The sequence below is a fragment of the Vipera ursinii genome (genome assembly GCF_947247035.1).
Source record: "Vipera ursinii genome assembly, chromosome: 2".
Classification (NCBI taxonomy): domain Eukaryota; kingdom Metazoa; phylum Chordata; class Lepidosauria; order Squamata; family Viperidae; genus Vipera; species Vipera ursinii.
In genome coordinates, this window is record NC_139513.1 from 225609566 (window position 1) to 225622631 (window position 13066).

At 33.8% G+C, this 13066-nt stretch overlaps 1 protein-coding gene across 1 annotated transcript in view; it reads right to left on the minus strand.

Annotated features, from left to right (window-relative positions):
- The window catches only part of APBA1 (amyloid beta precursor protein binding family A member 1), an 82084-nt gene that overhangs the window by 18862 nt on the left and 50156 nt on the right, over window positions 1-13066 (minus strand). Inside the window, exons 3-4 of the mRNA XM_083356958.1 lie at window positions 10186-10287; window positions 4007-4046 (exon numbers count right to left, since the gene is read on the minus strand). Of these exons, the coding sequence (XP_083213084.1) occupies window positions 4007-4046; window positions 10186-10287 (142 nt within the window). The remainder of the gene's footprint in view (window positions 1-4006; window positions 4047-10185; window positions 10288-13066) is intronic.

Here is a 13066-nt window from a genome sequence, read left to right on the forward strand (position 1 = left end):
CACTAGCCACTTAGTACAATCAAGCCACCACAGATGCTTGATTGTACAGATATGCAAAAGAGAAAAATATGTAAATATAAAGATATGGAGGGGTTTTTTTTCTTGAATCTGGCTAGGAAAATCATTATGTCCAATCCTATATAAGATACAATAAGGCAAGTGACATATGCCAAAACAGAGGTGGTGTGAAATGTGTGCTTCGTTTTTCCTTTGTCAAATAGCAAGAGGAAATTGGTGAAGGAATTGTTGCTAGTTTTACCACTGATTCAGTCCCAAATAGGATCCCTTAAAGTGGCCCTACCTGCATCAGGACAAAAGCTTTGTTGACCTGTAGGCAACCTTGGCTCTTTTATGACTCGTGGACTTCAACTCCCAGAATTCCTGAGCCAGCATGGCTCAGCTTGGAAACCTCTCCCTTTCCCCTCAGCATAGCTGGCTCATTTTTGATGGAACAAAAATGGCATCATAGTGGAAATTGGTGTCCAGAAAGCCAATGCTAGGTGCCAAAATCTCTCAGGACAAAGGAGTGATCATGAAATAACCCACTTGCTCCCTGTAATTAAACTGCAGAAACAATTTTTTTTTGAGGTTCACTCACGAATTGAGCAGCTGAGAGGTGCAGTATTCCATCCAAATTTACAGTTGTGATATAGCTTTGACTAACAATAAGACAGCTGACCCTAATTTCTTAGCCACATTTGGAATTATCCTACAGAACTGAGATTTTCTTTTACAGCAGATAATAACTCCTCTTTGTGAGTTTCATTTCTTTCAGGATTACAAAATTGAAACAGAATTTGAAGATCTAAAGTAAAAAGGACCTTTGCAAAAACCTTAACAAGAAGTGATTTCAAGCAGCTTAAAACAGATGGGGTTGCTATTTTTAAAAGATTGTTTTACAAACTTGTACTGGAAACACTATAATTGAATAAGGCAATTGACTCTGCTCTTCCATGGGAATGATTTTTCCTTGCTACTGAAGAATTTGGACAGTTGATGGAATTTACAAAACAAAAGATAAAAGTAACATGTTTATGTTTATTGGACTTATATACCGCCCTTCTCCGGTAGGACTCAGGGCGGTTCACAAGGAATTTAAAATAACAATACACATTACAAAAGTTAAGAACAATTAAAATAATTACATTTAGTCCTTGAATAAAATAAAACCCCTATTAAACTCCAATTAAAACCCAATTAAATAAAATTACAATTAAAATTCTCAGTCCTGGCCAGAAAGCGCAAAGAGCCAGGTCTTCAGGTCCCGGCGGAATGAACGAAGGTCAGGGGCAGTCCTGAGCTCTACGGGCAGCTGGTTCCAAAGGGCAGGCGCACCCACAGAGGCGGCCTTCCCCCTGGGTGTTGCATGATTGGGTTCCTGATTGTAACCATGCAAATAAAGATGTGACATGTACATGAAATTATAGCATAAAAGGGACAGAGAAGGGGAAGTTTCTTTTTCCCCTTTGCTTTCTTTGAACCTTTCATTATTGGATTATAACAATGATGACTCATGATTGAATGGGAGAAAAGAGTTTTGCAAACAGCTGTCAGAGAAAGCAATTACATTAGATTTACGTCAAAAGGGTTTGATCAACTTGGCAAAAGACTGGCTGAGTCACTAATTCTAAATTCACAGCTTTGGGGAAAAAATTGGTGAAGATACAGAGGTGGAGATAAATGGTTTATAGAATAAATTCAAGATTTGCAAGAATGAGAAATGTTCCAAGGGACATTTTGGTTCATTCTGCAACAAAGAAGACAAGGGATCAAGTCCTGCAACACTTTACTATGAAACTGAAGATTGATAATGCAGATATAATTGTGCTAAAAAGAAATCCCTATAAACCTTTATGTAGAGCAGGATGTCAAACTGCCAGCCCGCAGGCTGGATGCATCATACTAAAACCGTGCCCACCCCATTGCCAGCAATGGGGGGAAAGTCTCAATACATCACGTGATGTCATGTGACATTGCGAGTTTGACATGCCTGATGTAGAGGAAAAAATACTCCTACTTGACTGAAAGATTAATGGAAAAAAAGATTCCATTTCAATGGGATAAATTAGATGTAAATTTTTTATTTTTAGATGGAAGACACTGACTGAATTCTATTCAAAAGACAACATAATTTTTAGAAAACTTTAAAGAAGAACTGAAAGGTTGTAGAGGAGACAATACAAAAATCACAACAGAAGAGATAATTTTGAATTAGAGCTAAAGGGACTGATTTTTCTAAATGTTGGGCTTAGTTATGGACTACAGTGGTCTAACATCGACTATAAATGGAACACTCTTTGCAAGATGCGTGAATTCAATTTCACAAGGGAAAAAGGCTAGAGACTTGTAGTAATATAGCACTATACTTACAGTGGGACAAGATTTGACTTCAACAATTATAGACTAATACCATTATTGAATTATTATAAGTTGTTTACAATGAACATAGCTGATAGAGTGTAAATAACTATTTTATTCATGAAGCTCAATATAAGTTTTTATCTAAAAGATAGTTAAAAGATAATATTAGACATTATTGTGGAATATCTGGAACAACATAATGAGAAACAAGCTGCATTATTTATTTATTTTACATGCAGAGAAAGGTTTTCACAATTTGAACTGGATTCTATTATTTAAAGTTTTGGAATGGAATTTTAGAGATAATTTTATAAAGTGAGTAAAGTAGATTTATTTATTGCACAGGCAATACCAGAAGGAACAAGGCAGGGCTGTCTACTATCCCCTCTCCTGCTGAGTTTGGGTCTCAAAATTTTGAAAAGAGACATTAGATAGGATGAGAGGACTATGGGAGGGAAAATTTTTAAGAGACTTATAAGTGAAGATGTTTTGCAGATGCTGGTTTTGTATATCAATTATGCACTGGTGGAAAGGTGTATCTAATTTTGTGCGATGGGAAAAAAATCATGAGTTAGATATAAGGTGTTACCAGATACAAAAAAAGTGGAGATTACCTGAGTTGAAATTATATTTTACAGGTTGCTGTTTAGAGTTTGGATGAAAGAGTGGATGTTGCTGAGAAACAGGGGGCTTTTGGAACTAGAAGAACATGATCTGAGATTTGGGGGGCATGGATATTTATGGTATAATAAAGCTAAGGTTAAAGTAGATTTTAAAAATAATTTTGTTAGATGTGCAATAACTGAAAATATGGAACAGACATGAACCCAGATTGTGCCTAAAATATCTTTGTAGCTGTCAGCACCAGTTGAATTTCATTGAAGAAAAATGGTAACTAAACACAAATGACTAAGTTAAGATATTGGAATTTTTGTTAAGAAGAATCCAAAATAAAATCAAGAATGTCTGGAAACAGAAGGCTACTCTTGTCAATGGTTTTCTCATCTAAAATTACTAGAAAGATTTAAGTATTGGTTTTAAGTATTGTTTAAGACTAAGTTTGAACTAGAACTGTGTACAAAGTATGCACGTTATTAAAATAGAACAAGAGATTAATTTGCATCTATACCTATAACTGCTGTAAAAAAAGAAGCTAATTTTTATATTTTGTTTCTTTTTTTCCTGCACTTTTGGCTTTGCCTTTTTCTTAATTTTTTTCTTTTTTAAAAATATTAGTTCTTGATAATTTTTCTCTTTCTTTTTAAAACTTTTAATAAACTTAAATGACTAAAACTCTAGTTGCTGACAGACAAAACGGTTGAAGAAGCTGCTGTTCTAATCAGGCATATTGTTTTCTTTCCAGTGTTCTTTCTTTTAGCTAATTTCTATTTCTAAAAATCCAAAAATCTTGAAAGTTGTTACTTTTTTAAACAGATGAATATTCAGGGATGACATTTCTTTCTTGGCAATCTCAAGTGATACAGCTCACTTCTTTCTCAGATGTTCTTCTATTCTTTATGCATAAATAGAGATCTCAGAAAACATTCAAATGAATCTGAAAACTTTTAAGTTTAATAATTCATCCCACTTTATATATCTGTATAGACCAATTTAAAGTTAAACAAAAGACAGGTTGACAGCTTACCTTCAACATAGGTTGGGAAAGAAGCCAAGCTCTTCCTTGACTGTAATTAAGACAAACAGGATATCAAACCAAGCTAAGCATGCTGAGGTTTGCATTAAAAAGCCTTTCATGCAGACCTAGCAAAGTTATTCATCACACAATGACAGTTATTACCCAATCTCTGTAGACAGCCTATTAAGAAAGACTTAAACATGTTTCAAAGTATTAGTTCTTTATTAATAAGTTACTCTGGAATGTATACCCTTAGCATTAATTAAGACTTTCCAGATTTACATAAGTATATAAATGTTAATATTTCTAACACACAAGATATTATTAATAAAAATAATGCAAAGAATTCAAGGGTTTCAATATCGAGGACTTCCAGGGAAAAAATAATGAGCAGAAGATGTCTCTGCCAAAAGCAGGGCTAACAAAATGGCAGAATGAAAAGCCACTGAATAGACTACCTCTTTATAATTCCTCTCTGGACAAGGAGAGGACTTGAGATCACACACAAGTTGCTCCTCACAAGACAGCAATCTCCAGTGGGTGTTGAGCTCTGGATAGGCATCTTTGTTCAAATTAAGGATGGCGACTTTATGCACACTGTATTTGCATACTTCTATTTCTAATCACTTTTGAAACTGTTTTATTAACTGCTTTTCACCCATTAGGGACTTTTGTATCAATATGTTTTATAGCAGCGGTTGAATTTCCTTTAATCCTTAGTGAACAAAGTTTTAAATATAAATTTAGGGACTTTAAAAATTCATTTTTGGAATAAACAGCAAAAGGGTTATTAGAACTTGGATTTTGGAAACTTACAGATGATGGGGCTAGATGCATTTGAAGTAAGATTTTGAAATTAATTATTAAGAATCCTTCCTGTGGGAAAATTCTATTGTTTTAAATTCTTTTAAAAAAATGTTAGGATGGAACTTTGAAAGATGGACATTCAAGGGAACCAGAAGGAATTAAAGATTACAATTAAAGGAAAACACTTAAATTCGACTTACTAATACAGAATGGAGCAAAATACTTTAACATGGAAATTTGTGAACAACAGACACAGAAGTTAATTTTAAGAGTGACTGCCATTATAGACAGACTGTGTTTAAAGGATATAATGGAAGAGGAACAATTTTTACCAGACAAGACTGGGACTGATCTAATAGTGGATTTAAAAATGATAGGCTACAATAATGATATGTAAAAAGATGCTACAAAACTGACTGATGTCTTAATAATTAAAGGGATATAGAAATAACAAACCAAAAGAGTGATCTGGATAACTTTCCTGTATTGGATTTCCTACATTGCATAACAAACTTGTTATAATTTTGAAGAGTTTTGAGAGAAAGGTCAAAGAAAACATGAAAAGAAATCAAGTTCCAGGACATTATTTGAAAGGATTAAAGATCAAAATTGTTAAAAGTAAAAGAAAAGAATATAAAATTAATTTTTATTTCTTTGATTTCTATAGCTGTTCTGGGAAGTATACTTCAAAGTTAAAATAGATATGTTGTTATCTCTAGTAATCCTTAATGGACTTTTGCTGACTAGGATTGAACTATTAGGCTTTAAGGATTTGTTTATAGCTAAGAGATGAGATATGGGTAGAAGACACAATTTGATGCATTTTAATAGAAGATGATATATTACTAAAATTGTTTAGATTTGCTGTGATTAAATTATTTCTTTACATATTTCTTTTTTTTCTATTTTCCTTTCTAGTTTCTTTCCTTTTCTGCATTTTCTAGTTCTTAGTTTTATTCTTTCATTTTTTGGTTTGTCCTAGTTTTTACTTATTTAACTATAATCTATATATTATTAAAACTGTAGTTCCAGTAACGTTTAACTGGGCAAAATGATATCATAGGGTAACAATTTTTAAACCAAGGTACTTGGAATGAGCTAACTTACAGACTGCATTTAAAATCCAGTATCCATGGCTTCTGTGGAAAGTTGGCAAATATTATAAAATATTTTATGACATAAACATTAACATAAAATGGTTTATGATATAAAACAAAATGTCATAAAACATTTCTTGTACTGATGTTGATGTGCTATAAAGTTTCAAGATAGATACATTTCTGAATATATCTCTGAATTTTAATTAACCTTTTAAGTATGTTAAAAGCTCTGCCATTGTTGAAGGCACTGTGGAATTTGGTAATAAAATATCTCTGAATTATGACCAATGGGTCATGGGTTGTCTAATAAAATTACTATTTAAAAAGGATTTCTATATCAAGAATTGTGATAAAAGTTTTAAGCTGTCCTTTAGTCAATTCAGACTACTAAACATATGAACACTGAATTCTAAAATATAACATAATTTAGAATTTGCTTGGTTTAGCACAATATGGGAACCCATCCAAATTAAGAAATCATGACTGATATCAATCACAGTGTATAAGTTTGAACTTTATGCTAAAAAATACCAAAAAAAATATGGTTTAGTGCTATTAGCCAGAGAGCCATGGTGGCACAGTGGTTAGAATGCAGTATTGCAGGCTCATTCTGCTGACTGCTGACTCCCAGCAGTTTGAGTCTAACCGGCTGAAGTTTGACGCAGTCTTCCATCTTCCAAGGTAAAATGAGGAGCCAGATGGTTGGGGGCAATATGCTGACTCTGTAAACGGCTTCAAGAGGGCTGTAAAGCACTATGAAGCAGTGTATAAGTCTAAGTGCTATTGCTATTACTAAATCATGCAGACTGGAATGTAATTCTGAGAAACATATAAAAGATTCAACCATACGTATGTGCAGTTAACCTCAGAATTTTTTAGTGACAGAAAGCAGTAAGACATATGCATCTGAGCAGCTTTAAAAAAAATGAAATCAATCTTATATTTCAAAATTATTTCTTCAAGACAAAGCCAAATAGCACCAATTTTTGGAGATATTAAAGTATATATTTACCACTAGCAATTTACAACTGAAACTACTTTTCAATGGGTTTCTGCTTGTAATTTGGAAAATGATCAAGAGTAATTTGATATTAACTTTTAGCAGTAGTTTTACTTCTAAAATTTAAGGAAATTTTTGTACTACAGAATTAGCAGAAAATATTTGCTGGAGTAAAATATTTTAACTTAAAATAAATGAAGAGCATCTCTATTATTGGCTTCTTCATCTCAAGAATCTTGTGAGCAAGTCAATCAAATTATATGGTTTATTATTTTGTTATTATTACATATATGATTTTTTGATGTGATAAAGATTTGTTTGAAAGTAAATAGATTTGTCAATGCTGCAATAGCTTGGATTAAGAAAACAGCAGATCCAAGTGAGAAAAAAATTATTACTGAACAATAGAAAAGAGTCTGATAACAAGGCAGTTCCTGAAAATTAAGTATTAGGAAAAATTCTGACATCTGTTTCTAGAGAAGAAATTGTCACTGGGATCATCACGGATCCATTACATGTCTGCAATTATTTTTGATCCTTTTGTACTTATAAGCCCTTTAAATAATTTATACAATTGCAATGAACAGGTTATAGTACATTGTCTACTGCATTCAAATAGGCGTGGTAATAAAGCAGCCGAATTAGATGTACAGTTTCTGAGTACAGTTTACTATGATGTGCACAAACTTAATCTAACTGATTATTATTCTGGCTACTGTTATTACTATAAGTCTAGACTCCTTCTGAAATAGAGTATGTATGGTGAAAGAAAGGATGAAATTTATAATCTTTGTAACAAAGAGCACTGCGTGCAATATTCTGATTCCGTAAGTAATCTTGCCTTAATTTAAGTATTTGGTTTTATACAAAAATAATTATATAATGCTATTCCACTCTCCACTACCTTGAACCATTGGTGTTGGTTGTGTTAGGTTCTCTTAAAAAAGGGAATGAAGAAAAAAACAGAAAAGGGGAAAATTGTCAGAGATAAAACATGTCACAACTAACTTTGGGCTCTGATCTCACTCACTTGCTTTAGCTTGCCCTACAATGTGGCCCCTGGCAGATTACTTTAAAGAACTGCAACTACAATGTTCCCCACTTTGGCCATAACACAGCAGATTATGAAATTCTGGGTCTTTCCTAAAAGATTGCTCCAACAGCTACAAGTTTAAGTTTCAAATATCATGGGGGGAAAATGAAGGAAAAAATATGGTACTGAAGAAAAACTTGACTGGAGGCATCAGAGAACAGAGTCATATTGGAATTTTCATTGTCACAGTAAATGTTAATATACTAACCCTGAGGAATTCCGTAAGTAATTATAGAAGTATGAATGATTTTCAGAGGTAGTTACTGGATTCATTCTTTTGATACTGGATAAAAAAGCTATTTTTTCCCCAAACAGAATTTAGAAAAGCAAGTTTCCTATACTTTAGAAAACTTAACACTTAGTCTTTAGTGCCGTATTCACAACTTACAATAATTACTTTTGCAGAAAATAATTTAACAGTCCTGATAATATGAAACAAATATAATGAGAAATGTGTACTGTGCTGCCACCACGTGGCTGTTTTGGAGTAATTATAATGTAGGCAGTCAGACCCTCCTACCCTATGATGTATTTCCTCTTCCCTCCCCTTTCTGGGATGGATTTCCTCCTCCTTTGCCTCTGGAGAGAATCCCATCCTCCATTATTATTCAGCTAACATGTGACAACAGCAGATGTGCAGTCGCTGGGAATATTACCATTTTCTGAATTTGGAGATACCTTGGAAATATCTTGGAAATGCTGTACAAACGTCATCTTACTCTACATGCAATAAAGGTATTTCTATATGATAAAGGGTGTTTCCACAAGTTCAAACTATCTGGAGAGAACTGTTAATGGTAATGGCCTGCTTATATAGACCATAGAAGTCTTATCAAGGGGTTAATTACAGTACAACAGCTTTGAATCCAGAATAGTCAGAAAATGGTAATATTCTCAGCGTCTGTGTATGCTTTAGATTGCAGATATAAGGAATTCCAATTACAGTTCCTGCCTAAGCTTGATTGCAGAAACATCCAGATATATGAATTGCAGACACAAGGAATTAAAACACATTTTCTGACTATTCTGAATCCAAGCCATTGTACATTAATTAATCTCTTGATAAGACCTCTATGGTCTAGATAAGCAGATTTCCTTAACATTAACAGCTCTCTTCAGATAGTTTGAACTCGTGGAAACACCTTTTATCATATAGAAATACCTTTATTGCATGTAGAGAGTTGAATACAGCAGGTGGAGTGCATTAAGATGACAATTGTACAGCATTTCCAAGATATTTCCAAGGTGTCCCCAAGCTCAGAAAATGGTAATATTCCCAGCGTCTGGACAAGTCTGCTGTTGTCACATGTTAGCTGAATAATAATGGAGGATGGGATTCTCTCCAGAGACAAAGGAGGAGGAAATCCATCCCAGAAAAGAGAGGGAAGAGGAAATACATCATAGGGTAGGAGGGTCTGACTGCCCACATTGTAATTACTTCAAAACAGCCATGTGGTGGCAGCACATGTACAGTATAAATGCAAACATCTATTATTAATATTGTAGCATCATTGTTTTAAAGGCTCAATTGTTGTATTTGATTATATAGGGATATTTGGAATTTCATCTTTTCTGCTTCTAGGGTACATATTTTGTAGTAGTATTCAAAAATCTAAGCAGGTGAAGCATAAATGACTTAATGAATCTGGTTTCAGCTGCTAGTTTTGTGCTTTCTCGTAGCTGAATAGACTGAATTCCAAAGAATCAAAATTTCTGCTGTCTTTTAAGAACAAAAAGGGGACTTATTATAAACATTACAAAGAAAACCATTGTGTGTGTGTGTGTGTGTGTGTGTGTGTGTGTGTGTGAAAAAAACAGCAATGGCTATGTTTTGCCAGTATACTACAAAATATATAACTTTATCAGTATATAACAAAGCAATAAAAACATTGCTTTATGGAAAAAGTAGGAAGCAAAATGACATGAAAATACAATTTCTACTTCTTCTTTATGGAAGATATTTTAAAAGAGAATAAGGAAACCTTTTAGTAACCTATTTTTTAAACCTGCCTGCTTACTGACAAACATGAAATTTATTAGCAAGTACTGCAAGTAGTGATGAAATCTTTAAAGAAGAGAAATACATATCCAAAATAGTCATATTTCCAGTTTGTGTAATGCAAACATAAAATTAATCTTGGAAAACATTTCTAGTAAATGCACTGCTTTTAAGAATATTGCACTCTACCTCCTTATTGGTGGGGGTTTCTGCTGTACCACAGACATCTTGATGATGTTGTATACTTGATGATTCAGCACCTTGAGGTGAAGATGGATCAGGAGATGGAGACTACAGGGCATACAAGGAAATAAAATTTTGAGCAAGTAACAAAACATTTTACTATTTTGATCTCAAGATTCAAAATTGGATTGAGGGTTCCAAAAAAAATAGTAAACTCTGCAAACTGCAGCATGTGTAAAATTACCAATTTAACTGAATTTCACAATGCTACCTTCAGATTTATATTTACTCATGAAGAAATAAAACTGAAAATCACAAACTGTAATACTGAGCTTGAGCAGTACTTTGAATTTAAAGAAATAAGTGCTTCAAAGCATTTAAGCAGTTGCTGATAGATGACAAGTGAAAACTCAAGGTACTCTAAAGTACTTGCTCATCCAAATTCTTATGGCTTCAACCTTGAGGATATTCCAAAAAGTATTGAAAACCTGGATTGTTTTCCAGGTCTGGGGATAGGATGATGCAAGACTTGGTTATGTATGCTCAGAATTGTTGGGAGTCAGGCATTCTTCAAATCTATGTAAATAAGAAAATAACATTTTCTCTTCAAAACCTGGATTATTTATCAATTTCGGATTCAGTTCCAGTAATGTTTACCCATGATAGTTACGGAAATCAACAGGTTTGAAAAATGAAGATAAACAACCTACCCCTTTATTCTTGCTTCATTCATCACATAGAGGTCCAAATGATGCCCAATTCATTTTCAGTTATATTTGAGAGTAAGGAGGAAACTCCCATCTTCTTTCTGCTCACCTTCCCTGCTTCTTGATGTATGCTTTTCCTATGTACTACATTGTTATTATACCAAAAGACTATAGTTGTCTGAATGTACTTCTGTTGCTGATACAAAGCTGCCAAGATCAGATCTATATACAAAATATGGGCAATTTACTCTGAATCGTTAGTACTGACACATCAGGTCAATAAGCAGTGCCTTTGTTGAAAACTGTGGCCCTCTTGCAAGTGCAAGACCTTGTACTACGACTGACATAATATTTTCACTCAACAAAAAATACCAGTACAAATATTAATCACTAGGATTTAATCCTGAGTAAACATGCATCGGGCAGCAGCAATTATCACTATTTGTTCTATTTATATAATTTACCTACCATGCTCCTAAGATACTCAGTGTGGTACATCCAGAAATTCTCCATTTTGATGTTGCTGTTCAACAAGAAAATAATCCACTAGCTAGCAGATGGCGGTAAATTGCTTTTTCCAGTGGTATTATACACTCAAGACTTGAAAATGAAGCCAGTAATAGGAGATGTTGCTGTGCTACCTATGTAGATAACCTTCTCTGTTATTTAATAGCTGCAAAAAGGTCATTTTACTGTAACGAACAATTTCTGCTCCATAAAAGGCTGTCAGTTGTCTACTCTTTTTATTTATTGCTTTGCAGGAGCCTATATGTATCAGAATTTAATCCTTACTAGTGGCTTCCAAATAACAACAATACACTAGCAAATACTATTACCAACATGTGAAACAGAAAAAGCATTAAGATTATTTAGCTCATTTTAAATTGATTCATTATGTGTCATCAGGTCATTGTCAAAGCAACCATAGAGATAGATTTTCTCCGTAATTCTTTTAAAAACCAATGATAAATTTTTAAATCCTTTCTACTATTTTTTAAAACTCTGTGAGTAATGCAGAAGTAAATACATACCAGCATAAATGAAATTTTTGTTTTAATCAATAAAATGCTATTACTGTATACTGTACAACATGTAAAGTAAATCTCATTTTGTTTTTAGGTATTTGTGTAATATAGCATGTGCATTTTTGTTAAGACTGCAGACACAGATAAAATAGGATTTACCACATTCAGCAAGCATACTCTTCCTGGACTTCTGTCAGCCATCCCAGGCACGCTAGACAGGAAACCCCAACCAGATATGATAATAATACTTCACTGTAAGGCTATATTAATGGACTCTTGCAAATCTGATGGTATCTCTTTTACAGCTTGAGGAATTAGGGAGGGTGTCTTCTGATCTTTTTCTCTGACTGTAGGCAGCATCTTTTCCCTCCCTCTGCCTCCCAAGGTCTTTTCCATACACCATTACAACTTCAGACTGCTCAAAAGCAATTAACTAAATGGAAGAGCTCCACTTTTTTTATATCTCCAGGCCAGCAGAAATCCAGCCGGTCCGAAGGAATTTGGGAAGCACTCAATGATCACATGCACAGGGCAATGGGGTTATTTCAAATGTAGTGGCTTCTTTATTGGGACTTAAGAATTAGGCTGCACCGAAGAGCTGCATGAGCAAAAAAAAGTAATATTGGTGAAATGGGTCTTTCGGAAAGCCAACATCAATGGAAATGGTAATTGTTTTGCAAATACTGCTCAGAAAAATATCAAATGCATAATTTCAAATACATGATTTAAACATTAGTCTTTTGTATGCACGCAAAAAGAAATAAGTCAAACAGCATGACTGATCTAACATAAATAAAAATAAAAAATTGAAAGAATGAGAGCTTCTGAATGTGAGACGTACCATTTTAGTGATATTGCATCAAGAATCAGTCTTAGACCAGGAATGAGAAGAAAAAATTGGGGGAAAAAATGATATGACAATAAAATAAATGTAGGAAGAGAAACAAAGCTCTAGACATTGCCTGCTTAACACTGGTACATTGGAAACAGAATTTCAACATCACATGACTGTGTTGGTTAGCAACGGCAGATCCCACTACTGTTGAAAAGAAGATCATTAAGTGGTGGCCTCACATGACTACAACTTACAAACTTTCTCCTGGCTTCCCCATTGACTTTGCTTGTGGGAAGCCAGCAGGGAAGGTCACAACTGTG